The sequence below is a fragment of the Coniophora puteana genome, assembly GCF_000271625.1.
Source record: "Coniophora puteana RWD-64-598 SS2 unplaced genomic scaffold CONPUscaffold_2, whole genome shotgun sequence".
Classification (NCBI taxonomy): domain Eukaryota; kingdom Fungi; phylum Basidiomycota; class Agaricomycetes; order Boletales; family Coniophoraceae; genus Coniophora; species Coniophora puteana.
The window spans coordinates 3,228,129-3,250,436 of record NW_006913054.1 but is presented as its reverse complement, the minus strand read 5'-3'; the positions used below and the strand labels follow the sequence as shown (position 1 = coordinate 3,250,436).

General features: G+C 52.4%; 8 protein-coding genes across 8 annotated transcripts; 6 read left to right on the top strand and 2 right to left on the bottom strand.

Moving 5' to 3' along the window:
- Positions 1–62: 62 nt before the first annotated feature.
- Positions 63–998, top strand: CONPUDRAFT_162852 (COX5A-domain-containing protein). The gene is made up of 3 exons (XM_007766932.1): positions 63–527; positions 593–656; positions 707–998. Exons 1-2 carry the CDS (start codon positions 140–142, stop codon positions 625–627), a joined length of 423 nt encoding a protein of 140 aa, XP_007765122.1. The 5' UTR covers positions 63–139; the 3' UTR covers positions 628–656; positions 707–998.
- A 712-nt stretch (positions 999–1,710) lies between these two features.
- On the top strand, positions 1,711–3,917 carry CONPUDRAFT_88051 (lysophospholipase; the record flags this gene model as incomplete). The annotated part of the gene is made up of 6 exons (XM_007766931.1): positions 1,711–2,543; positions 2,631–2,764; positions 2,854–3,005; positions 3,084–3,323; positions 3,382–3,423; positions 3,486–3,917. 6 exons carry the CDS (start codon positions 1,711–1,713, stop codon positions 3,915–3,917), a joined length of 1,833 nt encoding a protein of 610 aa, XP_007765121.1.
- Positions 3,918–5,069: 1,152 nt separating this feature from the next.
- CONPUDRAFT_142169 (kinase-like protein) lies at positions 5,070–7,441 on the top strand. Its single transcript, XM_007766930.1, has 6 exons — positions 5,070–6,172; positions 6,226–6,318; positions 6,374–6,667; positions 6,724–6,822; positions 6,882–6,987; positions 7,048–7,441. The coding sequence occupies exons 1-6, from the start codon at positions 5,096–5,098 to the stop codon at positions 7,311–7,313; spliced, it is 1,935 nt and encodes a 644-aa protein (XP_007765120.1). The 5' UTR covers positions 5,070–5,095; the 3' UTR covers positions 7,314–7,441.
- A 950-nt stretch (positions 7,442–8,391) lies between these two features.
- Positions 8,392–12,733, bottom strand: CONPUDRAFT_150505 (uncharacterized protein; the record flags this gene model as incomplete). The annotated part of the gene is made up of 10 exons (XM_007766929.1): positions 8,392–8,713; positions 8,761–9,401; positions 9,457–9,765; positions 9,824–10,255; positions 10,307–10,412; positions 10,466–10,632; positions 10,687–10,933; positions 11,010–11,215; positions 11,270–12,340; positions 12,401–12,733. The coding sequence occupies 10 exons, from the start codon at positions 12,731–12,733 to the stop codon at positions 8,392–8,394; spliced, it is 3,834 nt and encodes a 1,277-aa protein (XP_007765119.1).
- A 318-nt stretch (positions 12,734–13,051) lies between these two features.
- CONPUDRAFT_70451 (uncharacterized protein) lies at positions 13,052–13,649 on the top strand (the record flags this gene model as incomplete). The annotated part of the gene is made up of 3 exons (XM_007766022.1): positions 13,052–13,056; positions 13,105–13,191; positions 13,250–13,649. The coding sequence occupies 3 exons, from the start codon at positions 13,052–13,054 to the stop codon at positions 13,647–13,649; spliced, it is 492 nt and encodes a 163-aa protein (XP_007764212.1).
- Positions 13,650–14,208: 559 nt separating this feature from the next.
- On the top strand, positions 14,209–16,540 carry CONPUDRAFT_150503 (uncharacterized protein; the record flags this gene model as incomplete). The annotated part of the gene is made up of 8 exons (XM_007766928.1): positions 14,209–14,549; positions 14,599–14,766; positions 14,828–14,951; positions 15,003–15,214; positions 15,273–15,426; positions 15,490–15,627; positions 15,682–15,827; positions 15,874–16,540. 8 exons carry the CDS (start codon positions 14,209–14,211, stop codon positions 16,538–16,540), a joined length of 1,950 nt encoding a protein of 649 aa, XP_007765118.1.
- A 1,453-nt stretch (positions 16,541–17,993) lies between these two features.
- On the top strand, positions 17,994–19,211 carry CONPUDRAFT_47467 (HET-domain-containing protein; the record flags this gene model as incomplete). The annotated part of the gene is made up of 1 exon (XM_007765823.1): positions 17,994–19,211. A coding segment is annotated over one exon (1,218 nt), but the record flags the coding sequence as incomplete, so codon positions are not given.
- Positions 19,212–19,811: 600 nt separating this feature from the next.
- CONPUDRAFT_162849 (kinase-like protein) lies at positions 19,812–22,136 on the bottom strand. The gene is made up of 5 exons (XM_007766927.1): positions 21,026–22,136; positions 20,873–20,956; positions 20,534–20,818; positions 20,348–20,476; positions 19,812–20,289 (listed from the first exon to the last, which is right to left on the bottom strand). Exons 1-5 carry the CDS (start codon positions 22,085–22,087, stop codon positions 19,924–19,926), a joined length of 1,926 nt encoding a protein of 641 aa, XP_007765117.1. The 5' UTR covers positions 22,088–22,136; the 3' UTR covers positions 19,812–19,923.
- Positions 22,137–22,308: the final 172 nt, after the last annotated feature.

The following is a 22,308-nucleotide window of genomic DNA, read 5'->3' as shown; positions in this document are numbered from 1 at the left end:
GCGTAACCGGGATATCCCGGACAGGCAGCAAGCGGGCACTGTTGCGTTTATCCCCGCCCACTTTTTCAGTTGCTTGTCACCGTCGCCGTTTCGCTCGTCGCCCCCCTTCACCAGCCAGCCAGCGCAAACTCAGCCAGCCATGTCCCAGCGCATCCTCGCCTCTGTCCTCCGCGCTCGCCCCACCACCGTCCTCACCCGTGCTGCCCCGCGCGCACCCGTCGTCTCCGGTCTCCGCTGGTCCTCGGAAGCTCACGGCCAGGAGTCGTTCGAGTCGTTCTCCGAGCGCTACATCGCCTTTTTCCAGGGCGCACAGGACCTCTTTGAGGTCCAGCGTGGCCTCAACAACTGCTTCGCCCACGATCTCGTCCCCTCCCCCGGCGTCATCGAAGCCGCCCTCCATGCCGCCCGCAGGGTGAACGACTACGCGACCGCCGTCCGCGTCCTTGAGGGTGTCCGCGAAAAGGTGGAGAATAAGCAGCAGTACGATGCGTACTTGGAGGAGCTCAAGTCTGTTCGTGAGGAGTTGGGTGAGTCGCGTCATATGTTGGAGTTAATGTTGAACTTTTCGCTGACGGGTCATCCCGTGACCTAGGCATTCAGACCAAGGAGGAGCTGTACACTTCATGAAAGCTTTCAACTTCAGTCTGTGCTTTACTGTGAGTATTGTCAGCGTTCGGGGATGAATTCTTGCTCATAACCTGCGTAGTAGATTCAATGCCTTATTCGTATCAGTCCCCGAATGCGTCCACCACAACTCAATTCTGGATATAGACCTAGCAATATAAAAGGCCTGGGACTCAGCTTTGGTCCGTTCATTTTGGGCAGTCAGCACTTTCCCAGTGGCAAATCGGCCTGCCGCTCCCCAGATAGTGTTCGTTGGGCCTTCCACCTACCGGTGACGTTTCCCCGTTTGCGTCTTCCAGTCTTGACCTTAGGGCCACTCCGAGTGAGAAATGTTTGCCAGTGCCAATGTGATGCGAGTTGCACATTCTGCCAACCCTCCGCGTCGTCTTTACCGATCTTTGTCTCGGTCTGAATGCCAGGCCGTGGGCAGCTCGCTTAACGCGTTGCCCGGTGGGTCAGCGTCAGTGTTCGACAAAGTTCCGCAGGGATAAACCGTATCAATGCAGTTTATCGCGCAGAGCAGCGCGGCCATCATCACACGTTCTTCGACATCTTGCAATTGAACGTACAGTCGAGCATTCCGAGCGTGAACCATATGACGATTGCGCTCATAAGTAAGACGTGATGACGGCACACAGGGCCGGCGAAGCCCGATGCCGAGTCTTCCAGTCATCAATTCCACATGGACGCACTTCATGCTGCTTCTCTTACCTGCCCTCACCCAATTGCCCTCACCGTGCCTGTTGTCCGTCGGCCCCCGTGCTGATTTGTCACAGTTGCTGATCTACAAGCAAATGCAACATCCAAGATTTTGCCGTAGCTTCGACGCTTCAGCGGGATATACATGCAAGATGCACTGTTCCTCGGCTCGGATGCGAGTAACGTTTCATGACAAAAATCCCTCCTTCGGGCTCGTCTAGGCGTATATTCATCATAAGATGCTCACACGGACCCAAAGTCTGACGTCGGTAATGAACCTGGCTCGACGCATTAAAGGTGGGACGACATCGCAGCTACATTCATGAGTTCACCTACACTTTCATCATCCACCCTCGCTCACACCTCACGGGGCCTCAGCCAACCGCCATGGCTTCCAGTCTTCCACTTGTTTCACTCTCTCTTATCCTTGCATATACCTCTGCCACTACGTATGCCCAGGCAGTTCCAGCCAAAGCGTACACACCCATCAAAGGCCCATGTCCAGCCGACTTTGAGCTCGTCCGCATGGCCGGATCCGCCGCGTCGAACCAGACGTTGAGCACCGGCGAAGCCGCATACATCCAGTCGCGCAAGAGCGACGTCATTCCCAGCGCGTGGCACACCTATCTCTCCAACGTGGAGGCGACCGGGACGACGCTCCCGTCGTACGTCTCGGCACTCCTCGCGAACTCGAGCGACGGCCCGACGCTCGGCATCGCAACAAGTGGAGGCGGATACAGAGCCGCCATTGTCGGCGCGGGGTTCCTCAACGCGCTCGACGGGCGGAACGGGACGAGCGCGGCCGCGGGCACGGGCGGGCTGCTGCAGGGCGCGTCCTATCTCTCTGGTTTATCCGGGGGAGCGTGGTTCGTCAGCTCGCTCGCGCAGGCCAACTTCCCTACCATCCAGGATCTTGTTTTCCCGTCTACGGAGTACGCTGCGCCCGGGGGCGCGGGGGACGCGCATGTATATTGGGGTGGGTGGCACGCGAACTACAGCCTGGCGGCGCCGAGTGGCGACCTGCTCGTGGATCTCGCGTACGTCGATGCGTGCGTGAGCGAGATCTTGGACAAGCAGCTCGCGGGGTACCCTGTTACATTTGCGGACGTGTGGTCGCGCACGCTGGCACGGCACTTTGCGAACGGGACGACGGAGAGCAACTTTTATGACGAGGCGTACCCCCATGGGGCGGGTGTTTTGTTCTCGGATATTGCAAATACGTGAGTGGCACTTTTGCGTTGATGGTGATATGACCTGTTGACCTGTTGCTGACGTATGGACATGCATGTGGACGACTGGGCCAAAAGGTCGATGTTCGAGTCGCGCCAGATGCCGTTTCCGATTGTCATCGCGGACATTGATGTCCCCACCACAAACGCTTCGGAAATCATTCCAGGCGACACGGAGCCGCTAACAAATCCGATTTTCGAGTTTAACGTTTGTGCGTACCTGCGTCAAACCTGCGTTCTCCTTTGATAGCAGCAACAGAAGGCTGACCGTCGAGCTTGGATATGTTCGCACTCCTTCTAGATGAGATGGGCTCGTACGACCCGATGCTCTCTGCATTTGCGCCGACAAAATATCTCGGGACGGCCAACGGCAGCATGTGTGTGACGAACTATGACCAGACGTCCTTTGTCGCTGCTTCCTCGTCGGAGCTATTCAACGACCTTACTTTTGATGTTAGTTTTATCTTTCCCTCACTGGGTCTTCCCACATGACTCCGAGTCAACGATCTGACTGCCTGTCCCTCTCCGCAGTTACTCAATGACACGTTCGGCCCCCTTCTCGCGGCTGCCTCAGACACCTTGCCCGGGTTGCAAAACGAGTTATACGCGTACTGGCCAAACCCATTCTATGGTGTCGCTTCGGATACATTCGGAGCCTCAAAGCAGAGTAACCTACACCTCGTTGACGGAGGCGAGGACGGACAGGTTATTCCGCTGCAACCTTTACTTGTGAAAGCTCGGGGTATCGATGTCATCGTCGCTATTGATGTGGTGGGTGTTCTGCTATACAACATCTGATACATAGACCATGAGGCTCATTCATTTGTAGAACAACGCCGAGAACAACTTCGCCGACGGCGGTACCCTCATTGTAAGCTCTTCTCCCTCTCAGATACACAGTCACACTGCTCACATATATTCATCACCTCGCAGGCAACCCAAGACCGCAGCGCCCTCTTCCCCTCCGCCTACTCCTTCCCGCCCGTACCTACCACCACCGCAGAATTTACCTCGCAGAATCTCACCACACGGCCCACCTTCTTCGGGTGCACCACGACGCCCGCGAACCTCTCCACCCCGCTCGTGATCTACCTCGCGAACGGCGGCCCGCCGCACGACGGAGCCGCGCCAGTGACGAACACGTCGACATTCCAGCTTACGTATGAGGAAAGCGAGGTGCAGGCGATGCTCGACCAGACGTTCGTGCTCGCCACGCAGGGGTACCCCGCGAATGCGAGCGAGACAACAGATTCGGAGTGGCCGGCGTGTCTTGCGTGCGCTGTTGTGGACCGCGCGAGGGCGCGTGCGGGGACGGCGAGGAGCGGGGTGTGTGAGAGCTGTTTGGATAGGTATTGTTGGTCTTAGTCGTCACAGACAATAGGTTAAAGTCACTTGTTTATTTAATCTATTGCTTCGTCGTGGTAAGATATGCACTTCACACCACCAAACAGGCAGAGGCTAAAATCGCAATAAAGCGAAGGAGGGGATATAGTCTTGCGTGCAGCATGTAATCATTATAGTGTAAGGTTTTCAAAATTGTGTTTGGTTCCCTCTAGTTGATTTCAGGAATACAACATGTCGACCACTGTAACACGATAACTCACACTGCAGACAAACGGCGATTTCACCCGGGATGAAACCGAGAGAAAGAGGCGGCGAGATGAAAGCCTTTTCCTCCGAGTTTTGGAACCCCCTTTTGCACAGGAAAAGGTGTTCTTTTAGCCAACATTTGCGTCAATTTTATGCTGGTAAATTGGGTGGGTTACCATATTTGGACTCTACCTTCCTGATTCGGACATGTTTCTATCAAATCTCCGCACAGAAATGCAAACTCCGAGGCAAAAGTTTCACATTTCAGTAAAATTTCGCACAGCAAAAGATGGGTGAAAAAGGCTTTCATCTCTGCGCCTTCTTCAATCACTTTTCGTGACAAAAAAATGATAGTTTGTCTGCAGTGTCAAAGCCTCAATTTCACGAGGGGTGAATGGGGACGGGCGGAGCTGGGCGGAGATTGAACTGAGCTCACTTGTGAACTGGCAGCAAGTACCCTTCTACTTTTTCTTCGCACTAGTACTTTCCCTACTCGTTCAATTCACTTCGGAAGTGAATTACATATGACACAACTTCATGCAGAAGCTGTGTTTTACCTCCCAAACGTCAACTCGAGAAGTTGGCCGTAAACGCAAGCGGATAATGAGCTCGAAGCTCGAAGCTCGTGGTGGCGTCCCGAGCGCCGTGCCCTCGGGTAGGATGCACAGCCTTGCTACAGGAACATGCACGTTACTCAGAGAGCCATCCGTCTCAACATATCGTTTAACGGTCATTCCTGTAACTTATATCCCTTTACAGTGATGAGGGAGGCGTCTCCGACTGTGGGGATAAAAGCACGACCTCGGGATGGCTCGACGGTCGTGCCCTGCTGGCCCTTGTCCGCTGCTCGATAACACCAAGCCGTTCCTGCTCTTGCACCTAGCCATCACATCACGCACTTCCCTATCCTTCTTCACTCTTTATACCATCTGTCCTTTTATACCCATTCATTCATGCCTCGCTTCACTCAAATAATTCTCTCCCCTTTCAAGCGCAAACGGAACGTATGCGAACCTAGCGATGGTACGGCTCCCGAAAGCACCAAGACTACCTGGTTCAGTAAACGCAGGCGAGTTCGTCAGTCTGCGTTCAACGATACCCCATTCGCGCCATCTCCACATACTTCTCCGCCTACTCGAACCTCGATGTGTCTTTCTCTTGTCGAGATCTCTCCGCTCGGCACCCTTGAATACCCTTATGGACTTGAATCTCCCGCATGTGACCATCGCTGTCAGGAGGGCGTTCTCGATGCGGGACCCCTTCTTCTATGCAACGAACCGTCAGCAGCGAGCGAGAACCATCAAGCCAACAACGGCGCTCTGGTTTCCCCGCTGCATCTTCCTACCACTCGTCACAGCCCTCGACTGGCAACCACTTCCGGCACTCCTCTCTTGGAGCACACTCCACGAACTCTGGAAAGCGACTTTCCAATCACCCCTCAACAGCGTGGTAACGCATTAGACCCAGTGATTGAGACGCTTGCAAAGGAGCTTGTCGCCGCTGGTCCAGGCTCGCCAGACTCTGATTACCATGATAACGTTCCTGTGTATCCTAAAGGCCTAGCCATCCGTGTCTGTTCTCGTCCGCTTGCCTCATCCGACCGTAATGCTGTCCCCGTGAGGTCGTCTCGACACCACCAAACCAGAGACGAACGCTGCGAAAGCGATCTCGTGTTTAGTTACCCAGCCTTCCCTCCCAATCTGCCTCCTCAGGCCTTCGTGCCACCATACGGACCTCATCTTGCGTTTGGCGGCATCAAGTTCTACCCCAGCTCTCAGATCGGCAGTGGCAGCTTCGGCACCGTCTGGCATGCGTTCACGAACCAAGGGCAGGAAGTTGCCATCAAGCTTCTCCATAAGCCGATGATCCTATCCAACGGTCTATCGGGAAACGGCACGGGCATCCAGAGCGAGATGGAGTTCGTCGAGAACGAATGGCTCGCTCTGAAGCGTATTACAGAGGCCGGGTCTCCTTTCCTGACCAGCGTGTTGTACTCGTTTGAGGACGACGAGAACATTTATTTCGTCCAGGTTAGTAACGCGCGCGCTTGTTACAGCAGCTATAACAGCGATGCCTCCCACAGAGACTCTATCCCTCTTCGCTTGGTGCACGGATACGGGATTCCGCGAGTGTGCCCGTCCAGCTATTCCAGATCCGAATTTGGGCGGCCGAGATTGTAAGTTACTCTGGGATCATTGACACCAGAATCCTTCTAAGCTCTCTTATGTCAGGTTTTGGCTATCGAAGATCTTCATAACCTTGGCATCGTTCACCGCGACATAAAGCTCGACAATGTCCTTCTTTCCCCCAACGGACACGCCGCACTAGGTGACCTCGGCCTCGCCTGCATCGCAGCTGATGGTATGTCCCTGAAGGACATGGTCATGAGGTCGAGCTGTGGAACACCGCACTCCATGGCACCGGAGATGTTTGCTCGCGGTCCCGAAGATCCGGCGTACGGATACAAGACGGATATGTGGGCGTTTGGTGTCTTGCTTTTGGAACTCTGCCTCAGGCTTCCTCATGTAAGCATACTATCGTATATTAGCGATGATGACTTGCTCACATGAAATTGTTTCAGTGGAGCGACTGTCCATTCTCGGGGATGGGTGGGACTCCGGATCCGCGCAACTGCATCATATGCGTGGGCGACCCTTATGCTAAGGATTTGATCTCTGATGTACGTGATACTTCCTCCAAGAAACATCGAAGCTCTGATGTTGCCATACCGTGCGGTAGCTTTTGCAAGAGGATCCTACCAAGCGACCAGGCTGGGACGAGGTTAAGAGGCATGCTTTCTTCAGATCGCTTAACTGGAGAGAAGTTGCAGCACGGAGCATCCCCAGTACGTACTCAACCTCCGCCAGCCGCCAGAGGACTAATAACCTATTGATATCCCTCTTAGCAATTTGCGTGCCTCACTTAGGCTCCCAACGGTCTCCACGACACAGGCTTGAAGGATTTGTGGAGAAGATAAAGGCAGAGGGTAGATTCAACGTGGACGAACTTTACGAACTAACGAAGACAGTGATGCCGACGACCAAGAGATGGGACTTTCAGTGTCCACTGGAGCTGTTGGCAGACCCACAGCACGGAAAGAGCTGCATCGCGCTGGGTGACGGAAGATGTGTGTATGAAGGCTCGCAGTTCCCGCATCATGAGACACATTGACGAATCGCGCATTATACTCAACGTTCACGTCTTGTCATTGTCTTTCATGATCACCGCAAACACGTACTACGTGCTGTCTATTTTATTTATTGACGTAACGTTAACTTGAAATGATAATCAGTTTTGACATTGCTCTGATACAACGGATTTCGCTAAGGCCACCGTGGGTAAATTATAGATTGTGCGTCTCCGACACGACACGCCGCGAACTTTCTGGCTTGATCATCAACCATCCCCCGGCAGTTATCTCCTGTGTAAACCTTTTGTTCCATAACGCTTTGTGTAAGTGATCTTTCCTGCATGAAAGCACACAAAGTCTCAGGGCTAAGGATCATCTAAGGTTTATGCCTGAGCAAACTCAAACACAGACACATCAGCAGGAAGGTGCCGTTTCTCCAGACGATGAGCTATCGGATGGCATTTGTAAAATGTGCTGGGGACGAGTCATCCAAAACCATCTAGGACTCTCTTCGCCTTTACGTCGACTTGACGAAGATAAACAGGCTTCCTCATACGAAGGCGGATGCTCGTACACTACGTCTGAGAAGGAACTCAGGCTGGATGCCGCTCGAGGATGTCGGTGGTCTCAGCTGATAGTCGACAATATTCCGGTTTTTACTCCCGATATGACTTACATTCAGAGAGGAGAGACGTGGTCGGAGGAACCTATCAACATCAGGATAGGGAGACTTGAACTCCCCACCACCACACGAGCTCAAACATCACTAAATCGGGGGAAAAATTTCGAGGCATAAACGAAGTTATCGGTGTTATAATATGACCGTTGATAGAATCCTGTATGATCGTAAATGGCGAGGATTAAACATTGGTTAAGCGTCAGCCCACCATATGAGAATGAATTATGGTAGAATATCATATTGTCGGGATCTTACCATCGAGTACCATATGATCGTGAGCTTACCGTGGACCAAAACTCAAGGTAAAATCGCTCGCGATATGTTGGCACATGAAAATCTGGATCTCATTGCGAAGGCAACATGATCATTCGATTATAAGAGACTGCTCACAAACCGGTTGTCAACTAACAAAAGCACGCTGAGTAGTAGAAGACTAACCTCTACAATGCATCAAAGCCAGCCTCGTTAGCGAGCGCTTCATCCTCACCCAAGAAACCTCCCTCATCCGCCTGCTCTTCAATATCCATTTCCATCTCAGCCTCATCCTCGTCGCTGCCATCTCCGCTGCGGCTGTCATCTGTGAGTTCCTCAGGCTCCTCACCTTGCTCTTCCTCATCGCTGAGGTGGTCATCGAATAGTTCGCGCTCCTCGGCCTCGGGGACACTCGAAGTCAATGCTAGGAGTTTTCGGTCCCAATCTGGGGGTAAGTTGTGGCCAATGCCACCGCCTCGAAACCGCATGAGCATGTCCCTGTCAACGAATCTAAGGAATAGTCAGTAGAGTACATTAATGTTCGAAGAAACACGTACATGTTCACATAATAGAATAGCCATTCGCTCACTGAATCGGGGCTCTTCGGCCCAAAGTGAAGACGTCCTATATGTCGAGGGATTGATGGACCAGGTGTTTGCTCGTACTTGAAGGCTGGAATTAAGTGGGCACCTCTAATAACAGCGGCAGGATCAATAAAATCCCAGCATTGCGATGTTCCAAGGGGGTGGAAGGCAACACGAGGTAGTCGTCGTTCTTCAAAACCACAGCTGTATGTCGAATCGTTCTGAAGCCACCGGACAAGGAGCATAACAATCTGTCGACTCGCAGAAGGACGCTCGCCGCGGAAGTAGACATTGACATGAAAGGTGTAAACGAGTCGAGCAAACCAGTATGGATACGGGACATCGTCGCTCGCAGATGCGTCAGACATGACCATTAGATCCGTTCGTGAACGAGGGTTCAGGATATCTTGCTCGCGCCGTAAGTCGTACGTGGTGTAGTTGATTCGAATGGTCCTATGTTCGTGGATCCGGTCCTTCTCGATAATCAGCGTGTCAAGCTGTTGGAGTGAGTAGTCCATGTCGGGGGAATGCGCTGGTAGACCCAGTACGTCTGGCACGTCCTTTTGCTCTATCAGACGGTCGAGGATGTGCGACTTGAAGCACGTCATGAACTCCTTTCAATGTAACAGTAAGTATACAAAAAGTGACACAGTGAACAAACGGACGCACCGTATTATCGATATCGAAAGCATCGTGCAACACGTCTCTAAAGTCCCACAGAGATAGAGACTGCTTCGAGTCCGAGGAGACCCAGTATCGGTCTTCAGGACTGCTCTTTGCTGGCGATACTTGCTGAGACTTCTCAGCTGTTAAGAAACCCTGTGGCATGTCTTCGTCTGATGTAGCCTTGAGATAGTCAATGAATTTATGGAAAAAACGCTCGCGGGTCTCTAGACGAGTCAAAGACTCAACCGCACTCTCGGCTTTCTTGCCAGTCTTGAACCAGCCAGCCTTGGGCCTACGGTGGGCGAGCTCTCCCTGTTCTCGGCAAGAATATTTAGCATAGTGAGATTGTGACGACGTAGAGAGTACTCACAGGCTGAGACGAGAAGTTATCAGTGGTGCCGTGCTCCTGGATTGTCTGTACATAGTCTCCGAGAGAGTGAAACTTGTATATAACCAAGTTAAGCTCTTTCCGGAGACTTCTTGATGAAATATTGACGTCAGCGCCCTGAGCACCTGAGCCAGCTGCCTGATTAGCCAGACGAGTGACTGCTCGGCGACCTCGGGCAGACGTTTCTGTGGGAAGTTCGCGTGTATCGTAGTGGGGACAGACCTCGGACTGAAACTCTCGTAGTATTTTGCCGAGACTGACCGTCGCGGATCTGAGTAATCGAAGCGTATCATCGGTGTGCAGTCGTAATTTTGCAAGGCCGTGCCAATTGGCAAGCTCAAAAAGGAGGTCTAAGATGACCTTCCGATGACCTCGGTGGGGCCATGGGACAGCCTCGAACACGGGCAGCGCGCACTGTTAACATCAGTTTACAGCTGTCTAATAACGCGTGAATGAGTAGCATACCTGTAATAAATCCTCAAAATCGCGCGCTGCTAATCTCTTCATAGCACAGATGTTTTTGCGAATCTTCCGGATAGTTACCCGTCCGAACGTAGGCACTTTACAGTAGCTTCACACTGCGTGAGGGAACACATTTACAGGTGATATGAATGTAGAACATACCTGCTATTAACAACCTTGACTGCGTTGCCTCCGATCGAGAGCAACATTCGGACTAGATGAGTTAGTACAGTCTTCCAAACCCCGAGTTCAACCTCGTGAAGGAGATCCACCGGGAATAATCTGAAATAGTTGACTCCTCTGGGGAGAAAGAACTCAGAGAATGCGTTCTAACAACCAATGATCAGTACGTGTGATAGCTACTATAGTACCAGCGAACTTACAGATGCAGCAGTGTATGATCCGTCATTAAGGAGGGACGTCACTCGACTAGAACCAATAGAATAACCTTTCTTGAATATTCTGCTGCGAGCTAGCTCTATGCGTGCTTGGAGATCCTCCGAGTCCTTGCGAAATTTGGAGCGCATCCGCATGTCGCGTGGCATCCCCATCTCTGCCAACCGAGCCTTTGGAATAAGGCAGCGAGGGCAGGGAAATTTACCCAAGTATTTAAGCGTAACAAGAGCGATCCTGTCCGTGCAGATTATAAGTAATGAACATGTATGAACAGGTTAAAATGCACTTCTCTAGAAAATCGCCTGCATACGTATTGAAGCGGATGAATGCTCGTCGATCAAGGCCGTCTCCACATGTTGTTATGATCCCCTTATCGTATGCGCGCCGAAGACGTCTATCGCTCAATAAAAGCCGCCATACAGCTTGAATGAGCTCACGCCTCATATGTGTATGGACGTCTTTTGTGGGTAGCTTCTTGAATATATCAGTATACGTGTTTTGCCATCCATCTGGTAGCTACAGTGTATATATAGTGAGCGATCTGAAGAGCATAAAATAAAAGGAACTCACATCTGGAATATATGCCAGATGATGGCAAGATTGCGTCGTTGGCTTGCTTCGAGTATACTTCGACTGGTTAGCAAAGAACATGTATATTGGATGGAGCGATGCTTCGCCAAAGTTCGCCAGAAGCGTTCCGTCCGAATAGAGATCGACGAGGATAGTCATGCGCTCGAGTGTGTCCCCTGGTTGCCGTGGTAGTGAGTTCACCTCGCGATATGCTCTGAGAGCCGAATCGGCAGTATATGCCTCTGAGTAAACGCGTATGTCGCGGCCATCTGGAGTATGATATCGTTGTTCGAAAGGCGTCGTGTTGAAGGCGGCAAAAGTCGATGGGTCTTGAACAGCGGCCAGTGCTATGTCAACGATGTTTTGGTGAAATATACCATCGACCGTAAGCTTTGGAGCGCCTGCTTCGCCTCCAGGGTTGCGACGGCCTTCGAAAGGGAGGGGAATGTCGGCCGACGAAGACTTCCAGCCATTCTCTTCACGAAAAATATTCTCCTTGCCCGATCGCTTCAGGTATTTGTCTAGTCGCACGTTATTGGTGTGCGGCTTGTAGTCAACGAGCTCTTCTTTCTTGAACAGCGGATGGCTGAGTAGCCAGGTGAGCCACCGCGCGTCGATCTCTGACTTGAGTGTTGATCCAGCATTAAGATGCGCGAGCATGATCCCACAGGTAGGGTTCTTGAACGCGGCCATGACCTCATCCAGAGTCCAATCGCCAGGAGAAGGGGTACCCAGGTAAAGCGAAGTAGTCGAATGCTGAGAAGAGCATACTTGTAGCAAAGGAGCATCTGTAGCATCTTGGAGCGTGTCGGCGGGTATATGCGTCGGTGATCGCTCGTATATGCGATACAGCCCGAATGTATTTTCTTCTGTAGTGTGGTTGACCGCCTCTACAGGCGGAGGAGGCGATTCCGAGCTCGGAGAAGGTGGAGGAGGAGGTGTGATAGCACGCTCGTTATTCTGGCGTGAGGATAGCGGCATGTGAGCGAGGTGCGTCGTGCTGCTCGGTATAAGGTCTTGAAAGTGAGCCGGCATTCGTACCGTGCGCCCAGAGCGCTTGGAGACATATTCCTGTTAATAGAAAAGTTCATAAAATGAGATTGTCATGAATAAGTAGAATGAAATACGCACCAGAGGTAGAGATGACTGAGTTTCTGCTTCGTGCACGGAGACTACAGATGCAGTCTCAGGGCATACCTTAGCATTCTCACTGTAGTTTGTCTGTTCTTCATGATCCTGCCCGTATGAAAGGCTGCTCATAGCCGTGTACACACGAGACGGACCAGCGGAAGGCTCTTCCGAGCTCGGAGACGCCTGTCTTCGACGCTTGGTGGGTGAGCCGAGATCAGCAGCAGCGCCATACGCTCTCTTGCGAGCATCATGGGCTGCTTGGCACGTTGCTAGATGTTTCCTGACACCGTTTTCGGTACGTAGAACCTTCTCGCACTCAGGGCATTGAGGCATAATGACTTTTATTGCAGTGGGGAGGAGGGGTGTGGCTGGAAGGGGAGAAAAAAGGGGATTCCGTCCTCCCTCCAAGACGCGTCGCGCACAACGGCGATCTCGGGCTATTGGCTTCTCGCAGCGGAGCTACCGGAGCTATATTAAATAAGCGAATCGAGCTTCGGGAAGCGCGATCGTAGCTAAAGATAGGGGCCGTCTTCGTCAGATTCCTCGTTTCTCCTCATTAGCGGCCGTCATCCAGACCTCTGTTCATCCATCCACCCACTACCCTTCGTTTTAGACCCTCAAGACACTCAGAAACAGTCCACAAGGCTCAACATGAGGTATGTACATCGACTTTTCTTTGATTGGCTCTCATTGGAAATACACAGTGACATCCCGATCGTGGATTGGCAAGATTATATTGATGTCAGACAGCCTCATCCAACACCACTCACGCGTGGTTACGAGTATCTAAGGTACGAGTATCCGTTTTCATTTGAGGCTCTTGTAATTACGGCTATATGCGCCAAGTAGTGACATTCCCCCCCGCTACCGTCCCTGGTTCGATATCGGACCCGATCTCGACGCCAGCCTCGACGCGGACGACAGCCGATCGGAGGCATCAAATGACTCCCGCAATGATAGGGTTGCCGACGTTCTCGTGGATCCCGAGTCAGGTTCCGGCGGCGAGGAAAAACCGGACCCGGCGCGGATGCTCACTGTCAACACAGCCGAAGCGCTCCTCTGGCTATATCAAAATGGGTACCTCAACGACAGGGCCGGCGACGGACGCCGAGAGCTTCAATGCCCCGAATGCAACACATGGGTCCAGACGTGCCTGGCTCCCTCGGTCGACACGTTCTCTGCCCCGGAGCACCTACATTCACTCGCCCAGCACAGAGGCAGCCGCAGCTGCCACTTCAATCTTACATAGGTACATAGTGTATAAATATATATGCTTTTTTTGTGGGGATTATATCTCGTTCGACGCGTGAAAGACGCGTCTCGATCCGCGTATGCGCCCACCGGGCGACTCGGGCATCTTCCACGCGCGGGATCTAGTTCCGTGGTGGCTGTGTTCAGGTCAATCCCGCGCTCAATATAGGGAAAGGACGGCCATCTCGGGCTATTTGCCTGATCATATTCACAACACGCTCAGTGTATTCGAAAACTTCCAACATGATCATATTCACAACACGCTCAGTGTATTCAAAAACTTCCAACATCATGTCTTCCTCAGTTTCGGGGCAGGCTACAGGCATCGGCCAATTCGGCCTATTGCCTTCTCAGCCGCGGCGGAGTTGCCGAAGCTGTATTAAAGAAGCGAGTCGAGCTTCGGGATAAGCGTGAGAAATTAATTCGAAGCTCACTGTTTCATTAAAAGTACGCGCGCGTCTATCTCGCCGCCGCGTCTTGTTATCTCTTTCTTTGCCCCCTTTCTTTCCTTCCCTCCCTTCTTTCCTTCCCTCCTTTCCTTCCCTCTCTCCACCACCATGCCACACGCCCCCAAGCCCAAGCCCTCCGCTGAGGAACGGGCCCCTCGCAAGAAAAATCGCGCCCCCGCCCCGTCTTCCACTCAACCCAACCACGCCTTGGCCCCCGGTTCAAAATCCCGACAGCCGCGCGCTCCTGCACCAGTCGAAGAGGACACCGACTCCGACGACGAGGATGCTCGAGTGCCCACGAAGATGCACGGCGCCTCTGCGCCGAGCTCCACTCGATCGGCGGGCAGCAAACTGTCCAGCTCGGGCCCGCATGATGTCTACGAGGACGAGGACGACAGCACCAGCCGCCCATCAAAAAGGCGCCGTACAGGCCCTACGACACACCAAAGGTATGCAGATCTTTTTTTGTTATTCTGTACTAACCTTCTTCTGTTATAGCGACGACGATCAGTGTCTACATCTAGCACTGTATGCCGTCCGCTCGGGCGGCCTCTTTCTGAACTTCGACAGCTGCCTCCAGGTCGGGGTCTACCGCGCCCTCGACACCCTCGAAGGCACTTCGCTTCGTGCCCTCAGCGCTTCAGCAAAGCGCGATTATAACGATATGTAAGTTTTAATTTAAGTCTCGGTTTTGTCTCTGACAAGCTGACTATATGCGCATTTTTAGGAAAGATCACGAGGTCGATTATTGCGACCGGCTATGGCAGTGGATCAGCGACCACTGTCGATACTTCTCCGAGGTTATTCGGGCGCCTGGAAGGTTCTCGGAACTCAGCGATCGCGTTACATGGGTAAGTTTTCTGTAAATTTGAATGCATATATGCGCTGACTATTAAACACAGATCTCGACAAAAATCGGTATACATCGCAGCAACGACATCAAGAACACGAAGTTCTACATCAACCAGATCGCAGCTCACAACGCCGACGTCGGCCTCGACAACACTGTCCATCACAACGCCGATCGGGCGCTGCTCGGGTTCTCACACAAGGAGCTCGCGCGCCTGCTCGTCCCAGCAACATATCTCAGTCAATACCTAGAGGACGAAGACACGTAAGTATTCCTCTTCATCGCATCATTGTGTACAAGCTAACGAGTTTTAATTATCTAGAATACGCTTACAAATTAAGAACGACAGTGCGCCCTTCACTGTTCGTTCGGGTCTGCTCCCCTCGTTCCTGTACAGCGGTAAGAAATACTGTGGCGACAAATTCGATCCTGAACATCCGTGGCGAGGGCTCTGCGATGGCTATGCCCTATCGCGCGTAAGTTCTTCTTGTCTTTTCTTCTTCCGAGGCTCAGAACTAACATGACGGTTTTTTATACAGTTTTTGAAGATGATTCTTATTCGGCATAAAGCCGTATGCGAGCCCAACGCGTCCTCGCTCATCAACCCACGCAGCAACTGCATGCTGATGGAGACGCCGGTCGTAATGCGAGAGCACATCGCGTACTCGTTAGTCATAGTAAGTTCTTTCGTCGTTGTATGCTCGCTCAACACTGATTTTATTTTATTTTAGCTTCGCTTTGTTATGTCTTCGGTGCCTTCATGGCCCTCGAACGACGCCGCGTACAATTTTGCACGCGCGCATCGTTACTTCCTCGAGTGGATGCACGATGACCGCGTCAAGAAGCACGTTGACGCTATGGTCGCCCGCGTTAATAAGTGAGTTTTTTTTTATTGCATCACAATGGAAGCTAACTAGCTATAGGAAAGTGTTCGGACATGAAGAAGGCTACAAGCCTGGGCAATGCTACGACGAAGACGCATCCGACGACGAGGAGAACGACTTCGACCGCCTCTTATGTCGTCTCCCGACCGCCTCTCCAAGCCCGACTCTCGATCGCGCACCACGGCTGCGAACCGCCGACCTTCAAGTCGAACTCGGCGATGATACAACACTGGACGACCTGGCCGACTGGCGCACAGACAGGCCCGACGACACCGAGCCCATCTCAACAACGGGCAAGTCGTCTTCCACCCGCAAAAATTCCTCACGACCTCCTTCGACGAGGAGCGATTCCTCAGATGAGGACGAGGACGAGGACGAGCCGGGGAGCGCTGTCAAAGCCCCCACCATCGCCCCCCACCCTCCTCCATCTACTCGCAGTCAGCCAAAAAGGACCAAGGGCCCAGTGGACAGCCAGCCCGCCGCCATCTCGAGCAGCAAAAATTCTGCAGAGGATGGCGGCGTGGACTCCGAGCTCTCCTCCATCGAAGAAGATGAGCCGCCGCCACTGTCTCTCTCGCCGCCCCCTGTCCCGCCGCCGTCCCCCTTGCCGCCCCCTATCGAGCCGCCGGCCAAGATCGTCCAGACGAGGTCAAGGGCCCCCCGTATTACAACAGGCAGAAAGTCGCCGAGGAAGCACGGTAACTAGGTATGTTATTCATCATGGAGGTTGCTCATGTTGCTCACCACTCCCTCTCTATTAGACCTTACGCAGTAACGTATTAATCGCATGCTCTCAATCAACGCTCATCACCTGCTCCCATTCGTTTCGTCTTGTCACTGCTCTCGTATATTGCTCATACTCATCCTTTGCAGACAGTAGCCTCAATTAATTCTCTCGTATACTGTAACGTCTGCTGTAGAGTGCACTGTATTAATTGCAATGAATTTCTTGTTATTGGAAACCTCGTCGTGATCGCAAGTCATTATAATGCACCTGCTGTGAGTTATAGTAGCTGTGAGTACCCATATGTTGTTATCATGCGGCCTTTGCTGATGGTAAGATGGCGCTTATATTATATCATGGATTCTAATAGATGTGAGTACCCTAATAGCTCTGAGTACCCGTATGTTATTATCATGCCGTATCTGCTAATGGTAAGATGGCGCTTATGTTAGATCGTGAATTCTGATGGATGTGAGTACCCATATGTTATTATCATACTGTATCTGCTAATGATAACACGCCCCTTCGAGTAGATAACAGATTCTCTGATATGAACATATCCCCGCGATCTTCCCTGTATGCTAAAAACAGACTTTACATGCTACGAGTGTCGGAGTCTCACCATTTCCCCGGTGTATGTTTGTCATGATCTGTAATGTCGGTCAAGATCATTTACTTATCATTCATCCCCTCATTTAGTGATGAACGTACCCCGCCCATGTCTGTAAGGGACGCGCTGTGCGCGCGCCTAGACGCTCCCTGACTGCTTGCACCACAACCCGATCGCTTTGACCGCCCGCTTCGACTCACCCCCGATCAACGTCGTCGACCATCCGCCTCCTACGCATTGTCTCTCATTGTCCTTCCGGCCTTGACATCTCGCTTGGACTCCCGACCCGTACCCGCAGCAAGATCTCCATTCATTGTACCTAGATTCTTTTGTCTTCTTTTCACGGTCTCTCCTTATCGCTGACACCCAGTGCAAACCTCATGTACACGCGTTCGTTTTGACTCGTAATTTCTCTTACTCACACCTAGTCTCGAAACCGTATAAATACAGCTCCTTGTCGTAGTTAGTCTGCATTGAATTCAGCCCCAGTTTCCCTCTCAAACTCGAGTTCAGTCCGAGTCTCAATTCCCACTCGTATTCTTTACTTCTTCGGCACTCTCTGTTCCTATTCCCCTTCGAACTCGTATTTTCCTAGTCCAGCCACTGAACGGCTCGGCTACCCCACATGTCTTCCATATATACATGGATAATAGGCGAATATTTTTGGGATACATGTACACCGACGAAGGTAAGCAAGGATTTTGTTCACAAGTCTACCCGAAGGCTCATCGATGCTTAGAAGATGTAGCAGCGGGTTACATTGGGGGAAGACGCCTTGTTCGCGACATTGGATCACCGCGTGCAATTTCGTCGGCGATGGACCTGATGCAGGACTGTCTTCGAACACACGACTGTCCAGCCCTTCAAGATGCACTTCCTTTCCTTCCCACCCGCGTTATCGATTGCAGCGATCCCTCTCATCCTCGTCTTTTCGTATCCGGTCACGCGCCCGGTCGTTACATTGCGTTGAGCTATGTCTGGGGCGAACCGCAGCCGTACAGCACTACCTCCTCGAATATCGCATCTTACGTTCAACACATTGACACCCAATTTTTACCGCAAACGATAAAGGACGCAATTATAATTACGAACATGCTTGGAATTCGCTACCTATGGGCGGACACGTTGTGCATCATTCAAGACTCGGACGAGGACAAAGTGCATGAGCTCGGGCATATGAAGAACATCTACCGCGATTCATACTTGACAATCGTCGTTGCAAGCGCGAATCGCGTTAGCGAGGGATTCTTACACCGGCGCGAGGACACTCTGAGGCTCAACAGGGCAGACTTCACGCTCCCTGTGGTACTTCCAGAAGGACGTGGCACCGGTTCCGTTTCTTTTTCTCCCATGTATATGGAAATTGACAATCCAGTCACGATGGATGACACCTGGTACGAACCCCTTAAAGAGCCGGTTCACCAACGGGCATGGTGCATGCAGGAGCTCTTTCTCTCTCCACGATCCCTCGTCTTTGCATCACACACGTTGCAATATCAGTGCCAGAAGGGAGCGCGGAACATCGGTGGCGCAGACAACGAATACTGGACTGATGATCGCATTCCGTGGAGTCGACCTCCGCCGATCTCGGGCATTCCACAGGACGTTAAGACGATTGACGACCTCGATAATATTTATGGCGCATGGAAGACCATCGTACACAGCTACACGCGACGCAGTATATCAGTACCAGGAGACAAACTCGTTGCACTCGCCGCCCTCGCGGAATACTTCCATGCCATCGTCCAAGCGCCCTATCTGGCTGGAGTGTGGCAGAATACGCTGCTGATGGACCTCCTCTGGGCACATGTTCACACCACGGGACCGTGGCCGCGTCCATCGAAGTACCGCGCTCCATCGTGGTCCTGGACTGCTATAGATGGCCTTGTGGCATACTATGACGGATGCGCGAAGGGATGCTTGGTTTCTGTGGCGCCGAAAACCATGCATGCGTTCGTCGCTCAAGTTGTTCTATGCGAGACGGCCTTACAGGATGCGACACTCCCGTTCGGTGCAGTTTCTGGAGGCGTGCTTGTCCTCCGTGCTCCAGTAATTGAAGGTGTGATGATGGGGTTTTCTCATCAGCGGGAAGATCGACGAAAGTTCTACGTAGACAAGGTGATGGTCTCTGGAGAGGCCCAGCAGGCAGAAGATACAACGGAGTCAGAAAGTGAAGACGAGTCGGAAGATTCCGAGATAGAGGAGATCAGAGCTACCCATCGGGAGAAGATGGAGTCGAGCGATGAAGAATGGTTCAACAAGGACACTGGGCGCTGGATGCTCAAAATGGGTGGCGACTTCGGCGGCTGCAGACTTGACGCTAAGGACGAATTCTCCGACATCAACATTCGCAATGCTTCCGTGGTGTTCGTGCACCGTGAGGAGCATGGGTCAAAGATGCAAGGTCTCGTCGTAGAGCAGGTTAGTCTCAGCTCCCTGGAGGGCGAAACCACGCGATACCGTCGCATTGGCCTCTTTGAAATGAACTATGACTTCGGTTATGACGGACGCAAGGAAGTTGACGATTGGCTAAAACGTGCGGAGATGAAAGAGGTAGAGATCATATAGCATACGCAGCACGCAACACTTCTATAAATCGTTTCGGGTAATCGCATCGGTAGAAATTGATATCCAGGTTCTATGTTATTAGCAAAGTGTAAAGGCAATCTAAAAATGCAGGTTCGACCACATAGACAAACCCGAAGCTGAAATATAATGTATCGGTAAAAACGTCCATGATTCATTCGTCAAGATATCATAGTCCTAGTTCGTGACCATGATGACATACTTGCAAGCACGTTTCTCCGTGCTCGCTATCCTTCCACATTATCTTGGGGTATTCGTAGTCGAACGTTAGCGCGCCCAGCCCTTGAAGCTCGGCGCGCTGTGTCGTCATCACGTCCTCGACGTATTGGCGCTCGGCGTCGCTATACATCTCCATAAAGAAGCGTTGCCCGTCGTCAGGCGCTTTGAAGTGTTCCTTGGCATGAGGAAGGACGCATGGCGCCTGGAAGACTTGGTATTTTCTCTCGGCAACACGCGTCCAGTCGAGGTCGTTGAAGAATCCGAAGGTGCGAGCGTCAACCCAACGAGGACGATGCTGCGGGTTGTCTTGAACGAGCTAAACGGGTGATATATATTGATGAGTTGAGAGAAGGGGGAGGCTCGCGAGAACGTACACGTCTGATGAAGAGACCTGCGAGCCAATCTTTCGCATCGACCCGCTTTATGACGTCGAACGGGGTTGGCTGGTGCTCCTGATAAGTCATGCCCATCGTACATTCGTGATCGAACGAGGACCACCAGCGCTTAAGAAATACAGCTAAGTCCCGGCAACGCTTAATAAAATTTCTGAACAGACACACCTTGCCGTCGCCGAGAACCATCTCCATCAATACCAGACCATACGCGTACACGTCCACCCCGTACGAGTACCCGCCACGGGGGATTCTCCCATCATGCTGCTCCGGCGCAAGATATCCGGGGGTACCCACACAGTTGCTCACCGCAATGCTCTGCTGAGGAGGTAGGACGGCAGCGAGACCAAAGTCGGCGATGGCGAGGTGCCCCGAGGGTGTCACGAGTATGTTCTCTGGCTTGAGGTCGCGGTGGATAACACCGAGATAGTGAAGGTACTCGAGACCGAGAAGCTAGGCAAACCCTTGAGCAAAACGAATACACGGAACGTGGTATACTCTACGCACGAGTTCGGCTCCCCATACGCGTGTCTGCTCCGGGCTCAGGGGCGTGTCCTTCAGGACTTGCCGGAGGTTGAACGGGTACATGCGCTAGCACACGTGTTGAGACGTCGCCAGTAAGATGTGCTCAAGTGAGAAAAAAACGTTTGAAATACCCACCATGACAAAGTAGACGTTATTCTCGTCCGTCCATGCGTTAAGCATCGGGGTCAGAAATGGACTGGCGTTTGGGCGGGACGTGATAAGATGGAGAGCAGTGAGTTCGCCGAGGATGTCGTCCGCGGCCGCTCTGTTGTATGCAGGGACCCATTCGCGAGGGACGTTCCGCCGTAAGACTTTAGACGCGAGGAGCTTGCGCTTGTTGACGATCTTGATGGCGACCTCGCGCCGCTCATCGGTGCGCGCGTATACGACGGAGCCAAACGTGCCGTTGCCAATGGACTTCAAGACCGTGAAACGCTGTGCATTGCCTTTGAATCGAACACAGAACTGGGCTGCCTGAGGCCTTGGCTCGGCGGATTGGGGTACCACAGAATGTTGAATGCCAGGCTGAGAAAATCGAACTGGATGCAGAGCAACCGGGAGGAGAGAAGGTCTGTCGATGCGTGCACTGGACTGCGGTAGGTCTGCACCTGAATCCGGAGCGTTGACTAAGAGAGATGTCTGCCTGCGACGAGCGGTAGGGCCAGTAGCATGTGAGCAGACAGTGTAGGGAGGGATGACCGCAGCGCTTGGAGGATCAGCATATTCGAGAGGTTCGTCGCGGATAGGCTGGGGTTCAAGTACCTCAGGTTGGCTTAGTAGAATGACGGTATCCGGATCAGGAAGAGGGTGGCTGGTCTGAGCACGCTGTCCCGCATCTTGTAGTCCTGGAGGATCAAACACATCTTCGGGGGCGTCGCCTACGTTACTTGGATTCAAATCAGAGATCGCAGCAGATGTACTCGAGCGCAAGGACGACGACGAAAGACACCACTTGCGGCTAATCTTGATGGTAGCAGCAGGAACGCCGCAGGGGTGGTTGTACTTCACGTCCACAGCTCGGACGTCAGACGACTTCCTCGCGAACTCCCAGCCGAGCATCTTTGCGTTCCCCAAGAGCGGAGCGTAAGGTGAGGACTCGGAGCATTGCTGTTCCCTCTGAATGAAGCTGGCGGGGTTCTCGTCGTCGATGGTCGTGGATCGTTTCGGAGTTCTGAAGATGGAACGGATGATGTTCATCGTCGACCGGGTCGACGGGGGGAACGCAGATAGAGTGCAGGACAGAGAAGAAAATCCGATAGGTGATGGAAGAGAATAAGAGGTGAGCGGGGGTGGCCTGGAAGAACAAAGTAGAGACCGCTTCAAGCAAGCACACGACCTTATAATACCTTGGTTGCATAGTGGCGTCCTTGTTGGATGCCACGGCTAGGTGCGAGTTAACGACAAGATGACGTCTGATC

Bases quoted from the DNA above. Each gene is read 5' to 3' on its own strand.
- CONPUDRAFT_162852 (XM_007766932.1), top strand. From the start codon at position 140: ATGTCCCAGCGCATCCTCGCCTCTGTCCTCCGCGCTCGCCCCACCACC. The intron at 528-592 runs GTGAGTCGCGTC...CCCGTGACCTAG, and splicing joins GTCTGTTCGTGAGGAGTTGG to GCATTCAGACCAAGGAGGAG.
- CONPUDRAFT_142169 (XM_007766930.1), top strand. From the start codon at position 5,096: ATGCCTCGCTTCACTCAAATAATTCTCTCCCCTTTCAAGCGCAAACGG. The intron at 6,173-6,225 runs GTTAGTAACGCG...TGCCTCCCACAG, and splicing joins AGAACATTTATTTCGTCCAG to AGACTCTATCCCTCTTCGCT. The intron at 6,668-6,723 runs GTAAGCATACTA...AAATTGTTTCAG, and splicing joins TCTGCCTCAGGCTTCCTCAT to TGGAGCGACTGTCCATTCTC.
- CONPUDRAFT_162849 (XM_007766927.1), bottom strand. From the start codon at position 22,087: ATGAACATCATCCGTTCCATCTTCAGAACTCCGAAACGATCCACGACC. The intron at 20,957-21,025 runs GTGGGTATTTCA...CACGTGTGCTAG, and splicing joins ATAACGTCTACTTTGTCATG to CGCATGTACCCGTTCAACCT. The intron at 20,477-20,533 runs GTGTGTCTGTTC...GTATTTCTTAAG, and splicing joins TGGTTCTCGGCGACGGCAAG to CGCTGGTGGTCCTCGTTCGA.